Genomic DNA, 25572 nt, shown 5'->3' on the forward strand with positions numbered 1-25572 from the left:
ATGGGTGGTTTTGGAGGAGGTGCCTTTAGTGGGTCAATTTTTAGAGGATGCTTTACTGAAATGGCAGAGAAGGCGCTTGGTGACCCCTGCTCTTGGCTGGGTGCTGGTGTGAGATGGAAGCTTCTCTCCACAGTAAGTTTTGTCAGTGTCTTTTTGTGGGTGTCCCTCTCCTTGACCACCCCTGGGGGACTCCCCAGTGGGGTGTTGGAAGAGGCAACACTTGTTTGCCAAGAGCAGACAGCCCCTCCTTGGATATATTTTTCTTCTCTTTCCTTCTGCTCATTGAGTCTCTCGAACTCTTTTAAGCGTTGACTATGTTTCCTATAATTAATACCAGTCATTAAACTGCAGTGTTGAAAGAGAAATTACCTAATTCCAAGAAAAAAAAAATGAAAATTTATGACTAGTACGTGTGAGAAAATTAATAGGAAACTTGGAGAGATGAGCCCTGTAGAAGATAAATAGAAAGGCAAGTGGAGTATTGACTCGATCCTTTTCTAGTGCAGGGTAATTTGGCCTCTAAAGTGAGTTAGATCATAATAAATTAAATTTAGATTTCTGCACATCAGTTAAATAACTCCCAAGACAGAATTCTGGTGTGAGGAAGAGGTGATAATACATTGTGGAAATATTATAATGAAGACCTTATCTGGTAACCTGTAACCAATGTGCTGTCCCTGGGTAAGCAAAGGGGATTTCTCCTGGTGCTTTAACTCTCCTTCCCTGTCTCTGATCAGGTGCAGGTGAGAAACAGGCGAGTCCCTGTGTGCAGGTTGGTGATGTCTCCTGCCTCCTGCTGCTTGCACAGCTGGGAGCTTTTCATGTTTTCCTCTCCTGCTTTGAGCAGCTGTGTTTTGCAGAGGTCAGTGTGCACCTGTGTCTGAGCTGAGCATTCTGCTCTAATTTCAGTTACCCTTTTAGGGAGCCTTGGGATGGAAAGAACACCCAGAAGATTTGGGCAGGTGATGCAGATCAAAAGCAAATGACCAACCCCCAGTATCTACCTCTGGCTGAGAAAGTGAACCCAATCCCTGGCCTTGTTTTGTGACCAGATAGGGATTAAAATAACTGTTTAATCTCTGGCATCTACTTACTGTAGATCTCAGATGTGTGTTTAATTACCCAATATTTATTATCCATCCCACTGATAGCTTTCCTCAGCCCAAAAAGGAGAACTTGGGTGAATCAAGGTGGGCTGGTGTCTTTCAGGTGGAGATTGCACAGGAGTATTAATTAGTCACTACAGAGTGAACCAGGAATGCAACCCTGGAATGCAAGGTGTATCCAGAGCAGGATGAGAGGTAAATACTGTGGGGTAAGGCGCTGGTATTTGTCCACGTATCCATTTCCTGCTGGGACCCCAGCCCTGGTAACAGCACATTAGTGGAGTTAGATGGAAAATGCCATCCCAGATTGTGCAGGACCCTGCCACATGCCAAACCCTCCTTCTGCTGCCTGACCAGAGCATTGCTGTGCTTGTAGCAGGTGCAGAAGCTCCAGTTTTCTTGAGGGACTCCACCTGAGCCATCAGAAGGGCCCAGCTGCCCCCTTCTACCTGATCCAAGGCTATGGGATGTAACTGACGTCACAAAACCCAAAACAACATATACACACATACACCTTATGGCCTTAAGTGCTGTGTGGCCACTTTTGAAAGCCATTTCTCTTCTTATTAAGTTTGATAAAACCAACTTTTATTTTTCTTCACAGCATTAAAATTTAGGGACTGCAGCTCGAGTGGTTGTTTCAGCAGTGCCAGGCCTCCTGGGGTCATCGTGAAATCTTATAAACATCAGGCTGTCGCTGGCTCCGCGATGCAATCGCCTCACTTTTCCCTGATCTTTTACTGCCGTGCTAAATCATGTTTTGCAAGATGCCTGAGAAAAAACCCAACATAAACAGCATTTATCACCCTGTGCACGTCGGCCCTCCCAAAAGTCCGCGGCTGGGTTATCTGCGTCCTCCTCGTAAAACTCCTGCAGGGACCTTACTGGTTTCATAACTTTCTCCCAGCTTTGAATAACTTAATTCCCGTCCTGAATGACTTCCTCTCAGTGTGGCTGGTGACTCAGGGGTTTCTTCTGATCTCCTTGCACTGTGGAAGGTGCTGGAGGAGGTCCTGAGAATGCCGTGGGGTCACACCAGTGGAGGATGAATACAACCCTGTATCTGGAAACCCCTGCATCCCTGGAATTTGTTGGCTCTTTGGGAGTGCTCATGTCACCGTAACCCGGGGTGATGTGGGGCATCTTCTGGCTGGAGGTGCCTGGCTTGCTCCTGTGGTGGTTCACTTGCAGGAGCCAGTGCTCCCTCCTCCCCTTCCTGTGACTACAAAAAATGCACTGCCAGATGCGAGTAAAATCAATTATGGGATAAAAATCGCCCTTTTCAAAAGCTTCATTTTGCGCTATTAGCAGGCAAAATCGGCTTTGAGATGGTGTGAACTGAGGAGGGGGGAAAAAAAGAAAAGCAGAAGAAAAGATCAATTATTGGATAAGATCACAATTTTCCTTAGGGCTGAGATGTGTGTAAATGTTTGCATCTCTCAGTGTTACAGGTAGGCTGAGATCAAAGAGGTTGTGCTGCTGTAGCGATGAGATCTTATCGGCGCTGTTTTGTGCTGGCTGCCTCAGACACTGCCAAAGGATGCTTAAACCCCCGACAGCTTCTGCTGCTCAGGGATGCTTCAACCCCAACAGCACCGAGCCACCAAGAAATGCTTGAACCCCCCTAGGTTGTTAAAGCTGCTGGGTAACCCTGAAATGCAGCTCTTCCATCCTTCTGGAGCGGGGGGGACTACACAGGCACGTGCTTCCCTGCTCTTCTCCCTGCGGCGGGGCTGAAGTCCTCAGTGGGAGACATGTGGTGGCAAAGATGGACTGAAATTGGGCTGGGAGCATGATGGCCCCCTTCTTCCTGGGTCCTGTTGCTGGGGCTGTGGCTGTGGAAATGTGGGATTACTCCTTTCCTACCTGAAAGGTTACGGGGGCAATGGGGTCATGTGCTGCAAAATACCATTGTTTTTTGCCTGGAGAGAAATTAAAACCCTTACAAAATGTTTGTGCTGCTTGAGAGGGGAATCCACCAGAGACCTGAATTTGGGTTCATATTAGTCATTTTAATTCAAATTGGCAGGCTCTCTTTGACATATTGTTTTGGGATGTAAGGACAAAAAATAAACCCTGAAGACCTCATGGGACTGTATAGGAGTGTGCCTCTTGTTGACAGAGTGACAGAATTATCCTTTGTCCCCTCAAAAAAGTAAAGAAGCCCAGAAGTTTCTCTTCTCGATTAGGTGAAAAAGCCAACTCATAGGCCTAGGGGACTTCCCCTCAAACTTAAGGATGGCTAATTGGACAGAAGCCAAAAAGTCCAGCCTGGGCAATTTGCTAGAAAAAGAAGTGAACAAAGAAACTAACTGCTTTTGTAAGGTGTTTTACCAGGAGCACCTGGCTCAGTTTGTTATTGTGCCTTTTATTAAATCTTTTTGTTGTTTCCAACACTGCAGCAGAAGCCATCCTGCTGATTTGCATGCCTCCAAAGGTAGCTGAGCTATCTTGGGTGTGTTAGAGACCTCCGAGAGCTTATGAGACCTGGCTCGAAGAGGCTGCTATGACAGGACTCCTCGTTGGCCGCTCCTGCAGCGCTTGCCCGAGTTGCAGGGCTGACAGAGCTCCAGCGGGGCTTGGGAGGAGCTCTGGAGCGGGGTCAGGCGTGCTCCAGTCTCTGCTGTGTCTAACGGGGCTGACTTTGTGCGCGCAGGAATCGGAGGCGGACTGGGACGACCTTTGGGATCAGTTTGAAGAGCGGAGGTACCTGAGTGCCCGGAGGTGGAAGGGCGGCGAGGACCCGTACCGGCTGCATGCCTTTAACCAGCGGGAGAGCGAGAGGATCCCCAGTGACCGCGCTGTCCGCGACACCCGCCACCACAGGTTCTGCCTCCCCCTGCCTCCTCCTCTTCCTCACCAAACTTCACAGCATGGGGGCCTAGTCCCCTTCCCCTTTTCAGGGATGTGGTTTCGGGCTGCCACTGGGTGCTCTTGGGATTGGGTCTGCCTGGGTTGTATTTCTGGGATTGAGTGTTTCCCTTTATTTGATTTCTTGGCATGTCTGGAAGTCTTAAACCTGTTAATTGAAACTGTATAAATTACTCTGGGACTATAGGGAAAGAAAAGAAAGGCCTTTATTTTCCCTTCCAAAAAGTAATAGGTTTGCAAGAGCAAGTCTCACTGTTGGGCAAAGTCTTCACGGGTGCTGGGAACTCTTACTCTGCAGGTGCAGTGAGGTGATGTAAGTGGGCTAAAATAACTGTTGAGTGTTGAAATTGCTCTGCAGAGAGAAGAGTGGGGAGTAAGGGGTAATTGCTGAGTGAGGAGGAGAGAAGGGTAAGAACTTGTTGGGTTACTAGCTGCTCCAGTGCCACTGAGGTCAGAAATATCCTTTGGTGCCCAGAGGAGCTCTTGGGAAAGCAGGGAGGATTGCAGCACCAGTTGCCTTGTAGATGGAGCTGCACTCCCCTGTCAGTGTGAGTAGGGTGGGGTGGGAGTTTTGGTGCACCCTTGCTTGCTGAGGCCTCAGCTGTAGTCTCCCTCTGGTTGTCTTTCCAAACTCACTAGGGAAGAGCTGCCCTTCCTCCTGAAAGTCAGTGGGGTTAATTGTTAGTTTGCTGGATGAGGTGATGCAAGGATGTCCCGGTGGTGAAGGGAGAGCTCCCAAGGCCCCGGACCTCAATGCAGTTTTCCTCCTTGTCACCTGAGGACACAGCGTATGCCTGGCCCCTGCTGTCAGTCACCAGTCCACAGCCAGTGCAAGCTCTTTCCGTGGAGCTGTGCCTGGCATTATGTCCCATCTTGCTGGCAGCAGCTGTCTCTACTGCCTTGTCCTGGGAGCCCTTTTGGGGAAGTCCTGCTCTGGTGGGAGGAGCTCTGTGCTGGACCCAGCCATAGCACCCTGCTGCCCGTGCTGCACCTTGCTCCCAGATCAGAGTGACTCCACTCCTGGCATCTCACCCAGCTCTGAACTTCCCCTATTCCAGTTCAAATGCAGCACTTAGGCTGAAATGCTGAAACAGCACCAGCTCCCCAGCCCTGTAGCAAGCCATGTGCTTATTTATTTATTTAGCTTCTTTTTGTTGTAAGGACCAGATGCTCCTTTCTCCGGAGAGGAGCTGTCAGCCCTGACGGACGCCTGTTATAGCTGAGCAGAGAGCGTGTGCTATTCCTGGAGAGAATTAATGCCAGGGATATTAACCATCTGCCCTATTAAAAGGGAAGATTGCCTCGGTTGCCCCTTGCCTACCCTCAGTGTGCAGTGGCAGCCACCTTGTTCCTGGGCAAGCAGATGTGGCACTGAGTGCTCCTGTGAAAGAAAAGTTCTCATTAAGGAGGAAGAGAGGGCACAGCACGTGGGAGGGGCTGGGGCTAATTTAATTTGTTTCCAATTTCCTTAACCCGGTAATTGGATTCTGATTTATTGAATATGCCTGAGGAATGCTGCGGATGATGCACCATTAGCCAAGCATTAGAGTAGCCACGGAGGAAATGGAGCTGCTGGCAGATCTGGGGGAGGCAGGCGCTGATGGAGAGGATGGAGGAGGGAGAAGGATCTAGGATTGGTGGTTGAGGGAGAGAGGAAAGTGCAGAGCTGAGCCCCCTCTGGAAAAATAATCCTTACTTACAGCACAGGTATCCTGGGAGCTGCTGCAGGTGATGGTCAGGTCCTGCCATGCAGCCTGGAAGCTGGTCTTGAACTGTGCAGCAGAAATGTGTGGGAGAGCATGGATAAGCATGGCCTGCTCTCGGAGCAGGGAGAAGTTGCTGGTGGCTGTGCAAGAGCATATTAAGGGAATCCACCATGGGGTTGACTGGATGCCCTCCTGTGAAGGGGAGAGCAGTGTTGCGTGGACCAGGCTGTTGTGGGAGAAGGGACACCTGCAGTGCTCCTGCTGCATGTCCTACTGGAGGCTGTGTTTAGAGGCTTGGTTTCAATGGAGAACTTGGATTAAGCTGCTTAGAGTGAACCCAGAGAGTCGGACCTCAATTCTACTCCAGCTGACTTTGGGGCATTTCAGGACCCCACACTAAGGAGGTACCACTGTGCCAAGAGGCTCCTGCCCAGCCTGTGCGAAGGTTTAGGAGGCTTTGGAGAGGGTCTCATCCATCATTTCAGCTCCTTGCCATTGATAAGCAACTTCTCCTTCAGCCTCTTGGTGAAATGTTGTGCTCGGCTTTGTGACAAGGTTTCCAGTGTGTTGGCTCTCCAGCCTTCTTGCCTGTGTGACGTGTGGCACGCTGAGATGGAACTTCAGACCATGTTAATGCCCAGAGACCCACGCGTTGGATCCTAATCCTAGGGACTGGGATGTGGGAATGCTGCTCCTTACAGCAGCTTCTCTGTGGGGTGTTTTTCATTAGGAGGGTTGCAGAAAGTTTCCTGGTGTTTTCTCTGCTAATTCAGCCAAGCATCTGGACTTGCCAGCGATAGCTGAATATACAAAATCTGGCAAGGGCTGAGCAGCAAGCTCCTTGCCAGGAGGTCATGGAGAGGGCAAATACTTTCAATGGGATGGGATGTGGCACTGACAGCCAGTTGCTTAGCAATGTTTGCTGGATTGATTTTGTTTTGAAATTGCAGCCAGTGGAATAGTTTCAGATGGAGAGGAATTGCAGTGTTCCAAGAAATGAGAGCAGGAGGAACCATGGTGGCTCTCTTTGTCTGCCTCTGGCTAGTGCAGGGCTATGAACTTCAGCTTGGTTTGTGGGTGATTTCAGCCAGGGAGCTGTCATGCTTTCTGTGGACTACTTTGTGTCACTTGGCCTGGGAGATCTCACAGCTGAAGCCTTGCTCCTGGTGACCTTCTTGTGTTTCCCTGCCATTAACTCCATTCCTGAGTGCACATTGACTAAGCCCTTGGACCACATAAAGGCTGCCTTTCTCCAAGGAGAAGACCCTGGATGGTCCTGTGGTGGTACATCCCATCTTCCCCAAAAGTCAAGGTTAAAACATCCCTGTGATTGCATTAGCAGACCGGACCTGGAGCTTGGTGGTTATCCAGACTGTGCACAGCCAGCTCATTCCTCTGGAGTGGGTGGCTAGTCTCCCTCCACCACGGTAGCCACATGCACTGGGAATTACCTCATCCCCACCTCCCACTACTCCCACTGGCAAACTGCGGGACCGAAGCGGCAGCGAATGAGTCAGTGCCGGGCGAGGAGCTGAGCTTTCCAGTATTGCTCAGCGGCTCGGAAAGCCGACAGCGAGGACGTGTCACCCCCAGCCAGAAGATTTCGTTGTGATGGCTCCTGGGCTTTTTCCATCTGTGGCAGACAGCTCCTGGGGAGGCTGGTACTCACCACGCCAGTGCTCCATATGCTGCTTGGGCTGACCTCCGCCTCGCCGTGCTCCCCGGGGTTTGATGGATGCGCAGATGCTGTTGTGGCTGCCAGGCTCGGCTGGGACCCGGCACCGGCCTGGGCGGGGTTTGTGCTGGCTGAGGGTGGAAATCGGGGATAAGGAGAGGAGATGAGAGGCTGGAGGAGAGGTGAGAGCCTCCAGCTGACTTCTCCAGCTATTGGAAATCACGTCAGCCAGCTTCAGGCATCTCCCAGTGTCTGTTTTCCTGTTTGTTTTGCTTCTCACTTCAGCAGTGCTGATACATGTTTAGTAGTGCTGTCTCAAGAGCTGATAAAACAAGAAGGCCAAGGATGGATTCAAATTCTAGTACGAGACTGCATTTTTGAAATTCCCTCCTTCCCTGAGTCTCAAGTGCTTTACAAGAGGTCCTACCTATCCAACTGAAGTTTAATTTTACAGCTGCTTAGGGGTGTGTTTGTGTATGTCTGAGATAGAGAAAGCAGCTGCTAAGATCAAGTTGTGATTGAAACACGAGGGATGCAGCAGGCATGAAGATCAGGTGTTGCCTTGCCTGCTGAAGGTGAGAGCATCCTGGCAGCCCAGAAGACAGGTCCTGCCGTCTTGTGCCCCCTAGAAGAGCTCTGCTGTTATAGTGTTATAGTCCTATTCTCTTTGAGGACAACAGCACACTCTTATGATTTCTTCCAGGTTTCTTCTCTGAAATCCCTGTGCTAAGCCAGCTGGAGAGAGTCCCCTGGGTAGGAAGGCAGCTTAGCACTGGTTGCTCTGCTCATATGGTCTGTTTTTGGAGGGATGTGTGATGCCTGTGAAGTTTCCCTAAGACAGAGAGCTGCTGTCTTGTATTCTCAAGGTCCAGAAATGCCAGGATTTCAGCCCTCAAGCAGGAGCATTACACACTGCAGTGCTGTTTTGACCCATTAATTTCAGCTTGCATCCCAAGGGTGCAGAGCTTGCACATTTCACGTTGTGGTGGAGCAGCTGTGGTTGGGGTAGGCAAAAATACCTGGCTGTGCTGAGTGTGGGGGTGACTGGGAAGAACAGGTATTCCTGAGGGTCACCTCTGCTGGCTGTGGTACCTGTATACCCCCATGCTGGGGCTAAGCATGGCTCTCTGCCCTTCCCTGTGTCCCTCTTGGACACGGCTGGCCCATGGGAGCGCATGTTGGCATCCCTGTGCAGATGGCAAGAGGGCAGCTGTGGCAGGTGCAGGCTTTGGAGTGGCTCTGTTTTGGGGTGAGTTGATGATTGCCACCCTGGAGTAGCTCTGTTTTGGGGTGAGTTGATGATTGCCACCCAGGAGTGGCTCTGTTTTGGGGTGAGTTGATGATTGCCACCCAGGAGTGGCTCTGTTTTGGGGTGAGTTGATGATTGCCACCCAGGGGTGGCGAGCACTGAGAATGTGGTGATGTCTTCTTGGGAATGAGGAGTTGAAGGGGAGAAAAGCTGGCAGCATTGCCTTTGGTTTGGCATGTTTATGATGCCCTTGGACTTCTCACATTGCCTTGTCTTCTTCCAGCTTCAACTCCCACCAGACCAAAACCACTTTGAGGTTGTCCTTGAGGTGGATACTGGGTCTCAGCAGCCAGAAATGTGGGTTTTGCCTCACATAGGAATTTTAAGCATTTTACCTTTTTTTGCCTGGTTTCTTGAGAGTCCCCAAAGGAGGAGCCTAATGTCTGGAGACCAACACCTATGGAAGAGCCCAGGCAGGACAGAGTGGGGCTCTGCTCTGCTGGCCTCAGTGGTACCTGAACATTAGACCTGCAGAAGCAGGTAAGTCCCTAGGGTCCCTAGCAGGTGACCAAACCCACTTTGAATTTGAGGGAGGGTTTGTAGGAACCTTGCACAGTTGAGAGCAAAACCAAACCTACAGATTTTTGAGGTCTCCTGTTATCTTTCACTTTGCTGACTCCATACGTTTCTTACTTTGGCCTGTGGACTGTAGCTGGGCTAATCCACTTTCCTGTGTAAAGCAGACTAAGTCCTGAGGGATTATTATTTTTAAAATGTGCTTATTCAAGCAGTGTCTCGTGAGTTGCTGGCTCGGGGTGTGCTGTGTGGTGGAGCAGGGCAAGAGGTGGTGTGGGCAGGGGTGCATGTGCTTGTGGTCTCCCTGTGCCTGGTGCTGCTGGGTGCATCTGCTTGGGGCAGAGGGGTGGTGGGGCAGGTGTGAGCAGAGGAGCCTTGAGTGCAGGGCAGATGGATGGACCCCTTCCCATGAGGTTGGCTGAAGGAGGGAGCCAGGTGAGGAGGATGGGGAGAGGGAGTGCTCAGATGCTGCCACATCTCTGGTTGTGGCAGTGGTGAAAGCTGCAGGTGTCCTGGTGTGGCCAGGTGTCTGTGCTGCTGGCTTTGCTCTGTCCTGTACCCTCTTGTGTGGGGGCTCCCCCATGAGAACTGCCTGATGCCCTGAGGTGAGAAGGGTGGCAGCACCTTGTGTGAGCTTGGGGTGGCTGGGTGTGAGAGGGTCCTGGTTTCTTCTTGCCTTTGGGGCTCTTTATCAGCTGCTGGGTGGCTGTCAGCAGTGTCCTGAGGAGCTTTTCTGTCGTTTGATTTATTATTCCAGCTGTTACTCTGTTTTCTGGGCAGAGCCAGGATATTTGTCATTTCATTGCAAAATAAGATTTATCACATTTAGGCAAAATCCTGTATGTGTGAGGTCTGTCCAGATCTTTTGCCTGCAAAGCATTTTGGGGCTGAAAGAGCTGGGTAAGAGAAGATCTGGGATACCCCTGCCTTTAGTCTTGGTCTCCTTATTTCTAGTGACAGCAAGAGCAGAGCACAACCCTGCAGGTGAGCAGGTACACAAATCAGTGGTAGAAAACACATTTTACACAAAAGTATTTCCATTAAGAAACTACATTATTACTTTTTTCCCTTGGACACCAGACCCCAAGAGGCTAGCTCTCAGCACTGTGTTTTTCCATCATCTCCCTAGGCTGAGATCTCTCAGGATGAATATATGAGAACCATCCTTTAAGTAGAGTAGGGGCTGGCTTTTCCCTTTGGGATAAACTAGAACTGCCTGCATTGGTCAAAGTCTTGGTTCTGCCCTTGATCAGATGGCTTTCGTGGCCTAAATTTGAAACTTTCATGCTTGTGTGGAGTGCTCACCTCACATGGTGGCATTTGCACTTGGTCTTGTGGGTGAATTTGGACTTGAAACTGCAGCGGGGTTTGAGGAACCATTGTGTGATCAAAACACAGAGAAATTGTTTTCAGGTAGCACAGAGAACAAGGAGTATTGAGACTGGCAATTCTTGGCAGCTAAGCAAGGAAAGCAAGACAGCTATTAATCAGAAACTGGCATTTCATAAAATCATTGAATAATTTGGGCTGGAAGAGACCACAGGAGGTCTCTGATCCAGCCTCCTGCTCCAAGTTGAGTCGGCTCTGTAATCAGCCCAGGTTTGTCTCAATGCAAAAAGCAATGAGCCCACTGAGACTCCTGCCTCTCAGGCTTGCCCCAGCATTTTGTAAAAGCTGATGTAATTTGAAGACCCTGCTTGCAGCACATGGAATTTGTAGTTCTTTCCCCCAGCTACCTGTGTTTGTGAAACAACTTTGAAGTTGCTTGAGGTGCTGTCATCTCCTCTTTTGGTGTTCATCACTTTGGGGTGATTCACTTAACTACCACGCTCATGGATCTTCTCTGGATTAACATTGCAAGCCTTTGCCAACAGTGGGGTTGAGACAGGCTTGGGAAAACTTGTTCAAAGACAAAAATCCCATGGAGTCTCCATTCCATTATGTTGCTTGAAAGTGGACAAAAATATTCACTGGACTGTTTTAGGCCTGCAGAAATCCAGTGTTTTGTGTTTTCCTGCTTCTGCTGGAGTTGGTGTCAGGTACAGGTGTGGGAGTACCTGCACTGAGGTGCCTCTTCCTGATAGCTGCACCTTCTGCTGAAGTGTGATGGGTCTCTCTCGGGATTCACCAACTGCAAACTGAGCTGGACATGCACAATCCTGGGAAATAGCTGGGGAGTGTCCAAGTCCCCACACTGGGAGTACCTGTGGCCACCCCAGTGTCTGTGACATTTGCTGCCCCACGTTTTTTCTGGTGGAGGTGGAGGGCTCAGCTGACCTGATGGGTTCTGAGGCAGGGACTGGTGGTTTCAGGGGACAAAAACAGATGAATGCAGTGATCTTTTTTCAAATATCTTTCTACATACTGTCTTCTTTTGAAGCCTTCTGGGTTTGGGGTTTTTTCGAATGTGGTAGGAGAAGAAAGAGTAGGGTCTGCGTGAAATGGGATTATTGTGGGTTTGAGCACTGAGAGAAGTTACATTCCCTGGGGATGGCTGCCCATGTCTGAGCTGGGATCTCTCCTTGTTCAGCATTCCTGGCTAGAACATCATCCCAACATTCACTTGTCCTGAAGAGCCTGTTCTTCCCTCCTTGGATGTGACAGGGCTTTTGCCATTGCCCACGTTGGATCCTCCTGTGCCTCTCCAGGGAGTTGGTGTGCTTCCTGGGCATCATGGACACCCAAACCACCCTGTGGGACTTGCACAAAGTTCCATGGAAAGGAGAGAGACTTTCAGGCACTGAGATCCCAATCCAAACCCAGGTGCCTGAGGCAGCCTGTGGTACTGCTCTGTGCCCTCCAAGCCCTGCCTAATCCCTGGAGCTAGAGATGCTGGCTTGGGTCACTCAGCATTGCCTCCTTGGCAGGGACACAGGGTCATTGTCACCACCAGCCTAACTGCATCCCAGGAAAACAAGCTCCTGCCACCCTCTTGGTTTCAGAGGTGCTGTGTCTTCCTCACCCTGGCTGTATGGTGGCTCCCCTCAGGCTTTTGGAGCACAGCTCAACTGATCCCAGGTTGGGAATCGTGCCCTGGAGTCATGGGCTCTGGATGTTGGCTGTCACCAAGGGGCAGGAGCTGAGGTGAGGTGAGATGCTGCAGTTTTGTATCTTGAGGGGCTGCCTAGAGAAAAGGCAGGCTGAGGAGCTTTCATTAAAAATGGTTCTGGGAAGGAATGCTGGGCCTGGGGGTGGCTGGTGTTTCTCCAGGAGCAGGGTTGGTTGTGTTTTGATTGTGTCTGCTGTAGGGAGGTGGCAGATGTGACAACACTTATTCTGCAGTGGTGGATTTTCAGTGCTATTCATCCCCTCTTTTTCTTGCATGAGAAGGATGAGGGTAACTTGAGAAACAGCTGAGCTGGGAGTGAGCTGGTCTCTCTGAGGAGCTGATGGAAGTGTATAGGCAGGTGTTTGGGATGCAGGAGGATGTGCCAGTTAAGTGGTTGTGTTACTCATTTTTTTTCTGGAGGGCAAAGCTACTTCCATCTGAATGGGCAGTGCAAGGAGTGTGAGTTATGGCACTTGTCTGCACAGCGAGCAGAAACTATTCCTGAGCTGTATTCTTGGCTAAAAGATGTCTGCAGGCCAAAGGGGATTGTCAGGGTGGGTACTGGGGGAGTCTCTAGGGACTCGGTGTCTTCGAGTCTGGCTGCAGGCAGTGGGGATGACTGGACTGTTCCAGCAAATATCCTGGTACAATACTAAATTTCTTACTGCTGAGTTTTGTTTATCCAAGTTGTCCTTCCTCCCAGCCCCTCGGTGCCTTGCTGGGTGGGAAAAGCATCTGCACAGGACAGGCATCCTCCCAGAGAGAATCCGAGGAGCTCACAGGGGAGCATGCACAGCTTCCATCCCAGCTGTTCCTTCCCTGAAGAATACCTTTATTTTGTGCTCCTTGCCAAAAATTGCGGTTTCAGAGAGGGGAAAAAAAGCTGAGAACTTCCCTCTCCCCTCCCTCCCCCCTCCACAAAGTGATGTATTTCTTTCCCCTAAGTCGTTTTGGCTTTGTTCCCCTATGAGACAGTTTTGATTTCATTTTGGAAATTCCCCACTCACCCGTCCACTGCATTTTGTCAAGAAAAATGCACGCTCAAACCAGTTCTGGGTCAATTTGAAATGACCCTTCCCTCCTCCTTTTTCAGTCCCTCCATTTTCCCTGCCTGCATCCCAGCCCTGTGGAGAGATGTTGTGCACTGTACTGAGGACTTCTGTGCAGGCACTGGGGGAGCCTCCTTCTGTGCAGTCCCTATGGGAATTTACTTCAGCTGCTAGTTCCCCTATGAGAACAGGTTTGGTTTTGGGATGGAAGGATCAGGAGAGCCCATGGGATTTCCCTTTTGTTGTGCAGACTGGGGTGCTGGAGCAATAAGGGAAGAGAGTGCCTGGGGAGAAGGGACTAGGGCTGGTGCTTCAGTGTCAGTGCTCTTGGCTGAGACACAGTGCCTTCGTTTTTTTTAAGCATCCCTGCACCAGAGGGCATGGAATGGACCAGAAAAATGTGTACAGCCTTTGAAGGTTTGCCTCTGTTAATATCCTGTGGCAGGTTGGTTTGTGTTGAGGAGTAACTGCTGGTGAGATGCACTGTTAGCCCAGAGTTGAGCTGCTGTCTATCCATCAATACCATGTGTCTCTCTCCAGCCTCTTGCTCATTCCCTTGGGAAATGGCAGAGCTACTACTGCCAGAGCTAATTATTCCTCAAGACAGAAGACATTTGATAAAATATTAACCTTTTTCAAAAACAGAGCCCCAGTTAATTAGCTCCACTTTTGTGACACATTCACCCAGAGATAAAAGCTCGTTCCCCAGATATCTGTCTGTGGAGCAATGGTCTTTCTGCCTGTCCCTGTCACGATGGGTGACACAGAGGAGTGGAGGAGTGAGAGCTGGGAATTTAATAAAAGACAGTGACCTGCCAGTCACTGCACCCTGAGGACAAACTGCTCCATTTCAAGGTGAGCAATGCCTGGGTACAGGCACTGCTGCTTTTGTTCAAGAGCCTGGAGCTGGAAACAGAGACAGAGTGGGTGGTGGGATCCACCTCGCTGCCTACACCTGGGCTGTGTCTGTGTTGTCAGTGCCACATCTCTGGAGCTTGAGTTTGGGGGCTACATGGGTAGCTAGGGCTCAGTAGAGCTGAGTGAATAACAGTGTTTCTGTTCTTTGGTTATTTAAGAGAAAGAAAAGCCAGGAGATGGCAATTTCAGGGTAAGCCAAAAGCAAAGCTGTTGGTGAATCTGAAAGTAAAAAGGCAGGAAAACTTAAAGCCAAAGAGATCTGTTTTTCTCATCCTGAAAAGGGAAAAATTTCATTTAGATCTCAAATGTTTTTGACACTTTAGTCATCTAAAAATGACAAGCTGTATTTAAAAGCAAGTGATTTTGAGTATCAGATGAAAAGTACACATTGGGCTCCTGAGGAACAAACGATGTGCTGGAGTGGAAGTGATGCTGCAACGTGCGTTGGCGGGCGCAGGAACCGCTGGTGGGAGCAGTCACTGCACCAGGGAGAGGCTTCTTCCCAGGGGATGGAGGGAGGGGTGGGGGTCTCTGACACACCAGGACCGACTGCAGACCCAGCCCTGGCCCTCGGGGTGGCTGTGCCAACATCAGTCTGTGGTATTTTCTGGAGTCCCCGTCATAGGGAGGAAATGATGAGTCTGACTCCATGTTCTTAAAAGGCTGATTTATTATTTTATGATACTGTGTTATATTAAAGAATGCTGTACTAAAACTATACTAAAGAATAGAGAAAGAATACAGGCAGAAAGCTAAAAGATAATAATTAAAAATTTGTGACTCTCTTCTGAGTCTGACACCACCTGACTGTGATTGGTCATTAAGTCAAAACAATTCACATGAAACCAATGAAACAATGACCAGTTCGTAAACAATGTCCAAACCACATTCCAAAGCAGCAAAACACAGGAGAAGCAATCAGATAATTATTGTTTTCATTTTTCTCTGAGGTTTCTCAGCTTCCCAGGAGAAGAAATCCTGATGAAGGGATCTTTCAGAAAATATGACAGTGACATCAGTCCTTCCATGGGGGCGCAGGATTTCCTTTTTAAACTCCAGGTGCCTCCTTCCCTGCAATGGACTGAAAGGATCCTGGGGTTTTTATAGGGAAGAGAAATCCTTGCCTGTCTCAGTGGCCTTCAGTGGGTGCACTTAGCTGAACCACACCAGAGCCCAGTAATGATTTTGTGGTGGCCATCCCTTCATCACCAAGTGCTTCAGTCAGCATTCCCAGGGTGCCATTGATCACCCTCTGCTAGAACCATCCTCTGCCTTTGACTGCTGTAACATATTGACAACTTGTCTTATAGTTATTATGTGCCATCGATTACTTTGATAACTTGCTCCCAGTAATTCTGACAGAATGAAGTTGTTTAACTCTTGTGCTTGTCTCGCTATTTCTATTGACCTAATATGTTTATGTAGGCTGAAATCAAACTCAAGTATTAGTAAATAATGGAACTAATTCTCCAAGACTCACTCCTGTTGATAATTTAGGCCATGAGACAGTTTCTTCCATCAAGCTCTTGTTTGTTTTTTTCTTCTAGCCAGCACCTTAAATTCCTACTCCATCAGCTGCAGCAAAAGGGCATTTTATTTTGGGGCCATTTGGGTGGATTTCTGCTTTGAGCACCGCAGATCCCTACATGTTGGAAGTGTTTTTGTCACAGTGTGGAGCGGGGTTTGTGCTTCCCCAGCTGTGACTACAGAGCTGTTGTGAGGATGGGGACTTTCTCTGCTTTGATTTGCCACTCGATGCCAGGAAGCTCTCTGGTCAGAATGCATCCTCCCTAAGGCATCTTTACATCCAGGGTTCCCACCATCTGAAATGTAATTTCAGGTTTTCCTGGCTTCTCAAGATCTTTAATAAAGGATTGGAGGTTTTCCATGAAGGTGCAAGGTACCAGATTTTGCTTTTACTTTCACCAAGTGAAAAACTTTGCCATCAGCTCTGGTATTCCAGTAAAACTGGCATCAGTTTAAAATTCTATTGAATTGTACTGGTTTTGCTTTCTTCTTTTTACTTTTGTTGGCTCTATTTTTCTTTTTGCCTCAGTTCTGAGGAAGGAAGGGTGGAAGGAGTCAAGAAACAAGACAGACCCTGAGTCTGTGTGGAGGGCCCTAGAAGTCTGAATTATTCATGAGCTGCTTTGAAAATCAAGACACACAATCTGGTTTAACTAGTTTTTAAAGGCAGCCATGCTATTCTTTCCTTCCTTCGTAGTAAATTCTCTTTCTTTTCCCCTCTCCTTTTCTGAAGACAAAACCCCAGCAAATTTTTAATGAATTATAAATGCATCTTCTCATCAGTTTTGAGGTTCACAGGCAGCAGCACATCATGTGCACAGAAGGTTATTTTTGCCTTCCTGCATTTCCCCTTTTCTTCAAATTTAGTCGTTTGATTAATTTTTCAGATATCTATCTTGCTGGGAGAAGAAAGAAAGAGACTGAAAGAGGCAGCGAATTAGAGGAAATATTAATTGCATGCTAGCCAAATCCAGCACTGCCTCAGGTTCCAGAAGCTGTGTAGAAAAATGTATTTCTTGGTCAACCCAAGGAGACTGATCTCAGGTCAGCCCGTGGTTAAGTTGCACCAATTTGCAGGACTCTACTCCTTTGTGCATTTTCTAGTATTTTTGTGGGGAAGGTGCAGACTTGGACAGGTTCCTCTGGATATCTAATCTAGAGCCAGAGCTGGTTCACAGCCCCAGCAGATTTTTCCTGAGGGCTTTCTTTACAATTTTATCAAATTACATCTCGTTCAAGCCTGCTGAATAATTCCTTGTTAGCTCTGGTGCTAACCACCAGTGAGTATTTGTTGCAGATGTGCCTCCTTTCTCTTGCAGCAGCCCTTGTGCACCCTGAAGTCATCTGCTCAACCAGGGATTCCTCTCTTTGCATCACCACTGTTTCTCCCAGTCTGACTGTGTCTGTTGCATGCCTCCCTAGGGATTTTTCAGCCCCTTTTTGGGAATGCAAACCTGAGGCACATGCCAGTCCAGCACAGAGAAATCCTACGGACCTTTCTCAAGGGTATTTTTTGACTTTGGCAAGCCAAACTTGAGTTGGCATTCCCTGCAGTCATGTGGCACTGCCAGCTGACATCTGACTCCGCGTCCTTTCTTCTTTCCTTCTGGCACGGCTGCTTTCCGGACTGCTGAGCCTCCCAGTTGTGATTTCAGCCTCTCTTTGCTCTAGGCCTTTGCTCTGGTGTTTCAGTAGCACCAACCTACCCACAGCCATGGCCAGCCCAAGGAGGACCTCCAAGACCAGAGGGTCTGGAGCTGGTGGCAATTCCTGCCGCCGCTGCTTTTCCTGTTGTGCAGCGAAAGTCAGACCCGTGCTCTGAGCCGCCACGTCCACGCTCAGATTGTGGTGTGTTCTGGTGGAGCTTAGAGGCAGCACCAGAAGGAATCCCAGAGCTCTCTCAGTGGGTCTTTGTGCCAAAACTGACCCCACGTGCAGGATGTGCCAGCAGTTGTCTCACAGCTGTGCCCTGGAGAGGCCCTGGGTGCCGTGGTGCTGCTGGAGATGCACAGACCATGGCCAGCCCTCTGTTTGGCAGCTTCTGCCTGGCTGAGGAGGGGCAAAGCATACCCAGAGAAAGGAGCAGGAGATGCTGGCATAGCTTGGGAATGCAAAGGAGCATTTTGAAGGTCTCTCAAAGCTGAATGAAAAAATACTTTGAGGCAACATGCAGGAGGGGTGGCTTGGGGAGAGCCAAGAAGCAAGGGCATTGATGGGAGGTAAATGCCATGGAGATCACTTGACCCCTCTCTGTGCTCTGGTCAAGCAAATTCTGAATTGTTGTGTCCCATTTATACTCTTGTATGAGACTGATGCGTTGACTGTGGCGTGAGCAGCACTTCTTGGATTTTCCATCTCTGGAGGTCAAGTAATGATTTTTTGAAAGGTACTTTGCAGTCAGGCACAAGTCACTGGACTTAATGCATGGATAACTGCAAAATGCAGAAATAACTGGGAGAAATGCCAGAGGCTGTGTTGCCCAGAGGTCAGGTGAGGTGGTGCACAGTCCTGCCCAGCAGTAAGCTCTATGAACTTCCTAGATTCTATAGGAGCTGGCACATACATTGTTTTATAGCTCTATATCAAACCATATCCAGGGTTCCAATTTTTAGAGTATTTTCATGGAAGTCTCCTAGGTTAGTTATTGGGAAGAAATTCTTTACTGTGAGGGCAGTGAGGCACTGGAGTAGGTTGCCAGGAGAAGCTGTGGAATGTCAGATCCTTGGAGGTGTACAAGTGTTGCATGGGATTTAAGAGAATCGTGATCTAGTGCAAGGTGTCCCTGCCCAAGGCAGGGAGTTGCAACTAGATGATCCCTAAGGTCCCTTCCAACCCAACATAAAAACATTCTATGTTTTTATGATTTATGAATTTTGTTTCAGCTCAAAGACAGGGCTTAGGCACAAAAGTTTTCCACCATTGTGTGTGCCACCCTGAGAGGTTGTCCTGAGAGGTGTGACCAAGGTGCCTGCATGTCCTGCCATCCATCCCTGCAGGTGTGCAGAGCCTGTTTAGCAATGTTTGCTATTGGCCAGGACAGCTGGGGTTCTAATCTTTTCCTTTCCACTGACAACTCTTTCCTTGCCTGTGGTGAGTAGTGGCCTCCTTTCTCACCACGGCCACAATTTTCACTTTCCTCCATGGGAGTAATTTTTCACTCCTTGGGGAATGTCATCTGAAATCAGCGTGGTTTGTCCATCAGGGCTGGTGTGAGCCCATCCTGTTGGTGATGGCAGGTCCCTGTGCTCTGGGCTGATGTGAGAGCCCTGTGGCAGCAGAATGCAGACAAACCCAAATACCCTTGTTTTGGATGCGTGGTGACGAGACTGTGTTCTCCCATGTGTTTCCAAGGAGAAGAGAGGAGCCAGCAGGGAGGTGAAGGATGGTGTGGCTCTGCCTGATGCAGCTGCTGTTTGAAATAAATACGCAGAGAGTGCTTTGGAAGTGGTGAGCTGTGTTGAGGGAGAGTTTGGACTTCATGGAAAACGTTAAAAATTCAGAGCAGAGCTGTTGGCAAGTGATGGCTGTTGAAGTAGAGCAGAGGAATGAGCAGAAGCCTGGCAGGGGGAATCTAGGGGAGTGGGATGAGGATGATCATTTATTGAGGGAATTTAATGAGGCACAGGAGAGGGTGAATGTAAGAGGTGGGTTTTGAGGGACACAGCACTGCGCTGTGGACATGTGATGTTGGATGAGCCTGGGGGCACCAGAAGAGGCTGTGAAACAGGGTCTGATGCCTACAGAGGCTGATCTGGAACAGAGGCTAGACAGAGTTAAAGAAATAAAGTAGTTATTTATTAAAAGGCCTTCAAAGGATACACCTTGGGCAGTACAAGAGCCTGGCTGAGGCTCTACCCAAGATGGGTGCAAGATGGATGACTGGTCACATGTTTTCACACTTTTATAAGTTTTGGCCCATTTACATCTTGGCGTCAATTGTCCAATTAGAGCTTCAGGTTATGAACTCACATCCTCCCAGATTGCTCTCCTCAGTTTGCTGTTGTTTGTACTTCTTGAGCCTAAAGCTGCAATGGTGTCCTTGGTTCTCAGGCTGGAAAAAGTTTGTTTTGTCTAACTAAACTGTGAAGAGAGTTTGCTGACACTTTACATGAAGTTCAGAGTCACACACCAAGGCAGTACAGAATCTAAAAAATATGAAAGTTAGAAATAATGGCATCAAGTCTGTCTCTGTTCACACTGTTAATCTTTACCATTGTGCTGTGCAGCTGTGGTGGCAAGGTGGGCTTTGGTTTGGTGAGGGGCACTGAGAGTGCAGTTTGCCATTTTTAAATGTAAGATGGGTTCAGGTTCCCTGGGAATGGGCGTGTGCTGCCCTGTCAGGAGGATCTCTAAGGAGGTAGGGGCAGCTGTGTGTGGAGGCCAGCAGCTTGTGATACCCCTCTGCTCACCAGCAGCACAAGGGCTGAAGAAACTCAAGAAAAATATCTTGAGAAAGGGACTTTGGGGGCAATGCTGGAGTGTCCAGAGTTTGGGACTTTGCAGGAGAGCTTTGCTATTCCTGCAGTGAGTGCAGGGCTCTGACTGTCTGCTCCATGTCTCCGCAAACAGGCACTGCATAATTTATTCCTGAGCAGTTAACAACACATTGGGAATGTGGAGACAGATGTGCTGCTCTGGCCAACCTGGAGGAAGTATGACAGGCAACCAGTCCAGGCTGGGGTTTTCCAAGTGATTCCTAAGGTGTTTGTAGCCAGACTACCCCTTTCAGAACTTCCTAGTTGTGAAATTATTTCCATTTTTAATGGAAAAAAAAATTCAGTCAAAAAGTGACTCTTCCCATCAAATGAAGTTTGGCTTCTTGCATGAGGAAATAAGAATTGTTCTCCATCTGGATGCTCTCCCTGGGGTTTTTAGGGCAGGCCAGCTTGGCTTCTGTCTTCTTTCACCCCACCCAGATGCTGGGAGCCTGCAGAGCAGCCTGGCAGCTTTCCTGCTTGCACTTGCTCTGCTAGGATTGCTCTCCAGTCCTGCTGCAAGGTTTCAAAGCATCAAACTTTAAATGGTTTTAGCCAGTTTCAACACACTGCAAATACAGGCAGTGCAGTTACTACTTTTTTTTCCCCTTTTTTCTTTCCTTTGTTTTTTAACAATCTAAAAAAAATCCTCAAACTTTCATTGGTTTCCTGAAAGTGTTGTGGGTGTTGGTTTTGGTTTTGTTCTGTTTTTTTGTTGGCAATTGGGTGACCTATGAAATACCATCAGCAGCACAAAACGTTTATCCAGTGACAGCCTGAGGTAGCACAGACAGCTTTTAGCAGGTTTATTTTCATTATTACAGCAATTTTAGGGCTGCATGCTGCAATTTTCACTTGCAGTGAGGTATTAAATTGAAATTACCCCAGATGTAATTGTCACACAAAATAATTCTGGACATGCTGGATTTAATGCTTTTCCAAGCTGTGGTTTTTATTACCCAAGTAAGTGCCAAAAAAAGACACTTGTAGTCAACAACTTAAACTGAAATCTGCCTTCTGGGGACCCAGGATGTTTAGCTGCAGTTACACTGGGGGAGGAGGGGGGCAGGGAAAAAGGGACCAAGTGGAGGAAACTTTGGGAGGCCTCCTGAAAGAAGAACCCAGGGGTAAAATCCTGGACAAGGAGAGAGTCAGAGCCATAAAGCACCCAGGAGGAGGAGCCCTGTGAGGAAGGTACAGCAGCTCTGTCTCACCCTTTGCAGGCAGTTTTTGGAGAGGCAAGTCCCAGCTGTGGTGTACTGCTGGTCACAGAGGCAAAGCGAGGCTGAAGGTCCTTAGCAGCATCATTCCTGTCCTTGGGATGTGACAAGCCTCACTAGACACGAGCCAGAGGTGAATTGCAGCTCTGGAGGTGCCCATGTGTGACATTCCAGCTTCTCCCACATGCACATTGCCTGGTTGGGCCAGTCTGGTGTGTCAACATCTGGAGTTTTAGAAGCAGGTTGTTGCTCAGGAGGAGCCTGAGCCAGCCTGCAGCAGCCCCAGCACTCCCACCCGTGGGAGGCACAGACACTCCCAGCTCCTGCTTTCTTTACCAGCTCCTGGGCTGTTGTAATAGCGTAAGTAAAGTATTGATGACTTTGTATTTTCCACTCTCGCTCGTTCTTTGCCAGAAATAGCTTCCCTTGTTGGCTCCACAGAGCCCTGCTGGAAGTGGGTGGAAGGACAGGCATCTGGGAGCCGTGTATAAATAGCTCAGGGAGAGCAGCTGCCATCGTCTGTCCCTGCAGCTCCGCAGAGCAAACAGGAGCTGAGCCTGAGCGTGGCCGAGCTGAGCAGCAGCAGCTTGGGATGGAGCGGGACGCTGGGTGCTGCAGGGGCCCACAGTGACCCAGAGAAGCAGCTCAGGGCATGACCCAGTGCTGTTTCATAATTCAGAAACCCTCTGTTCCCAGCATCCCTGAGATGCAGTTTTGATGGATGAGGGTGTTGTCGCACAGGGCAGTGTTGCTGAACTTTCTCCTGCATATGGAATAGCTGCGCGGCTCCGGCGTCCTTTGGGGATGGACCCAGAATTAGAATTGGCTTGAAGGTGAATTTCTGGTGTGGATGACTGTGCTGAAAGTACAGGGGAGTAATGAGAAACCTGCTTTTGGTCAAGTTCAAGCAGGATTTGGAGAAGGTTTTGAGTGAAACAGTGAGAGAAAACAGCAACTAATTTAGCGTGAGCTTTCAAATACTTTGTCCCACCCAAGATACCATTTTTTCCTTATCTTTGGAATTGTTTCTCCTATTGTGCACTCTTGTTCACTTTGGTAATAATCAGAAATACAATTTCAAAATTAAAACATGGAAAACCTCGTTAAAAATAGTATCTGGAGCATTTTGGCATTTGAGAGGTGCAACATGCTGTTCTGAATAGCATAAACCAGCAATATCTGGCTGCTCTTCCGTGCTTTCCCCTCTCCATATCCAAATTAATTTTTCCATCTGTTTTTACTTCACCTTGCAGGTTCTGTGGTCCAGAACTTTTGGGGGAGCAAGCTGATGGTTTGTTGGAAGAGTGGTTGCTCAGTGCTCTTTCCTGCTGCCTTTGAGGATGGTAGTGGTAGCACCTGGGCAGTGATACAAGAGCAGACAAGTGGCATGTGGATGGCAAGGGACAGGATGGCTGTGATGGAGAGCTACCGTTGTGTCATCTCAAGACCATCTTAAGGGACTGACAGGGCCCTGGAAAGGGCAGCATGGATGTAAGGGGTATCTGGATTTTCTGAGCTGGGAATATATTGGTGTCAGTCTATAAAAGCCACAAATTTAATCAGCTAAAGGTCAAAGTAATTACAGAGTCTGTGACATTTCCTCCTGGGAAGGAGGCAGCAGGGACTGTGGCTGCAGCTGTGGGTTTTCACCTTCTGAAGGCTGGCTTGGAAAGTTTGAAATCCCAATCTTCCCTGTAGTCTGGTTATGCAATTAAGGCAGAATTAATAAGGAAACAATCAATTTAGAAACAGGGCTTGGCTTACCTTGTGTCTGGCTAGTGGGAATTGCTTCCTTAGGAGGCTGAGAGTGAGGTGGATGGGAGATGGAACTGCAGGGATGCTCTTACCTCTGGTGGTGCCATGAGCCAGGGGGATGAGAGAAGCCCTGGTGGGTAGCTGGGAAGCACTGGTTAGAGGAAAGGTCTAGAAGCTGTGTGCCTCCCTTCTCATCCCTTCCCATTAATGACAGTTCAGTTCTTGGCTGCTTTAATCCTCAGTGGCTTACTTGGCAGCTCCTGGACTCCTCTAGAAATGATTCACACAGAAAAAGTCTTATTTATTTCTTTGTAATAATGGCTGGAGACCATTGACTGTTGGACTGTGCTGCCTGTGTTGGTGAAGTGAGCTCTGACTTTGAATTCCAGACACCTGAACAGCCTTTTCTGCTTTCTCCCTCCCCAGGTGTACAACTTTGCACTACAGCCAGGACCTCCCACCCACCAGCGTGGTCATCACCTTCCACAACGAGGCCAGGTCCACCCTGCTAAGGACAATCCGCAGGTAAGGGCTCCTGGGGATCTCTTAAAAGAGGGTCCCTGGGCCAGTGGTCATCACAAATAAAGGCAGAATCTGTTTGCCCTCACCACAGCCACAGGACCAGACGTGCCAGCTGTGGTCTCAAATAGAGACTGAGAGAAATTAGCCTGAAAGCTGCTCCCTGAGAAGCAGGTTTTACAGTGGGATGCTCAAGAAAGTGAGGAGCCATGCTCCCTTTGCAGGGTCTAGCATGGGAAACTCTTGAGGGCTCATCAGCAGATTAGACAGAGTCTGGGCTAAGAGCTTTTATATCCAGCTGGGTGGGAGTGCTCAGCTGTATTTTGGCCCAGCTCTCTAGGGACAGCTATCATCCTACAGATATCTGCTCCAGTGCTGCTCCACGAGCTTCTCCAGGGCCCCATCCAGTGCCAGAAGGGCTTGCTAATTGAGAAGCCCTAATGACACACATGCAGACTGGATTTTCAGGGATGGTTTCTGTACTCCTGCAGCGACACGGTGGAGCACTCTGGGCATGTGGCCATTCCTTCATTTGTCAGTTTGTTCTTGGCTGTGTTTTGCTGTCGTGGATAGACTGAAGGCTTCATTTTCGCTGCAGGCTTTTGAAATCTGTGTTTAAACCCAATGTGTGCCTTGAATCTGCAGGTTCTCCTGTGGGAAGGTTGTGTCCAGGTCTGGGCTGGTGGGTTGCTCTGTAGCAAGCCTGGGTGTGCTGTGCTCTGTGCCAGCTGCTTTGCAGCTGCATCTCATGTGTGCTTAGTGAAGGTCTGTGCCCTGCTGCAAGTCTTGGCTTTTAAACAGCATCCTGGCACCCCCAGGGACCCCTTGGCTGGTGCTGGTCAGACTGGGGTTGCTGGTTAGGGGGAGGCTTCAGCTGTGCCCTGTTCACTGTCATGTCTTTGCTGAGCTTTTCTCTCAGCATCCTTCTTCAGGTGAGCGTATCCAAGGCCACAAGTGAGTTTGACAGTCCTGAAATTGAATTCCTGCTCTGCTTTATGGTTTCATGCCCAATCCTGTCTCCCTGCTTCACACTCAGTAATCTGTCACTGCTTTCTCTCCCTGGCGTGTGTGGATTTTGAGTGACACTGATGCTTGGTGCTGTGTGCCACCTCCTCAGTCCTGGACCTTGCCTTTCATCTTTACAGTGCCTTGCATAAGTTTGCCATTCTCAGGACCAGTTGTATTTGTAACAGAGGTGGCAAGTGCAGTTCTCTAGTTCCTGAGGTATAGGGGGCTTATAACATGTGAAGTGCAGGGATGGATTTTAACCTCATTTCTCCCCATAACTCAGCACCTGTCTGTCCTGCCAGGTGTGGTCATGAGTGATGTTGTCACATGAGACATGTTGGACTCATGGTACAGCTCTTAGGCCTAGATCCCCCATATTGGGCTTCGATAGAGAACTGTTCATTGCAGTGGTGGCATGGTTAGAAATACAGGCACATTGAATTTTTTCTTCTTCCTCAAGGTGATTGTCCTTTGCAGTTTATTATTTCCAGCATAGAAAGACTTTCTTCCTTGTTCCTCTTTTTTCAATTTGCTTGACTGCATTAATTGGCTTTACTGCCTTCCTTACCTGATCATGTGTGATTTTCACCACAGCTTTGCCCCTTTGCCCTGCTCCTTCTCTCTTATGGGCCCTCGCAATTCCAGTGCTCATGTTTAATCTGTGGGGAGGTTTTCCCAGCTCTGGGGACCCTTCTGAGCCCTCTTTCTTGTAGCTTCATCCCCCCGCAGTTCCAGAGCCCCACTGAGCTGCACCCCAGAGGCAAGCCCAGGCAGTGAGGAACTGAGATGACAGCCTGGGGTCCCCATCTCCTCTTCTTGTCCCTGGGCCAAGGTCCTGAGCTCTCCTGGGCTGACCCTCTTTTTTCTGA

General features: G+C 49.0%; 1 protein-coding gene across 1 annotated transcript in view; it reads left to right on the plus strand.

Moving 5' to 3' along the window:
- Positions 1 to 25572, plus strand: part of GALNT14 (polypeptide N-acetylgalactosaminyltransferase 14) — a 95163-nt gene that overhangs the window by 29544 nt on the left and 40047 nt on the right. Inside the window, exons 2-3 of the mRNA XM_059840729.1 lie at positions 3763 to 3932; positions 23603 to 23701. Coding sequence (XP_059696712.1) covers positions 3763 to 3932; positions 23603 to 23701 — 269 coding nt within the window. The remainder of the gene's footprint in view (positions 1 to 3762; positions 3933 to 23602; positions 23702 to 25572) is intronic.

This window comes from Haemorhous mexicanus, chromosome 3 (genome assembly GCF_027477595.1).
Source record: "Haemorhous mexicanus isolate bHaeMex1 chromosome 3, bHaeMex1.pri, whole genome shotgun sequence".
Classification (NCBI taxonomy): domain Eukaryota; kingdom Metazoa; phylum Chordata; class Aves; order Passeriformes; family Fringillidae; genus Haemorhous; species Haemorhous mexicanus.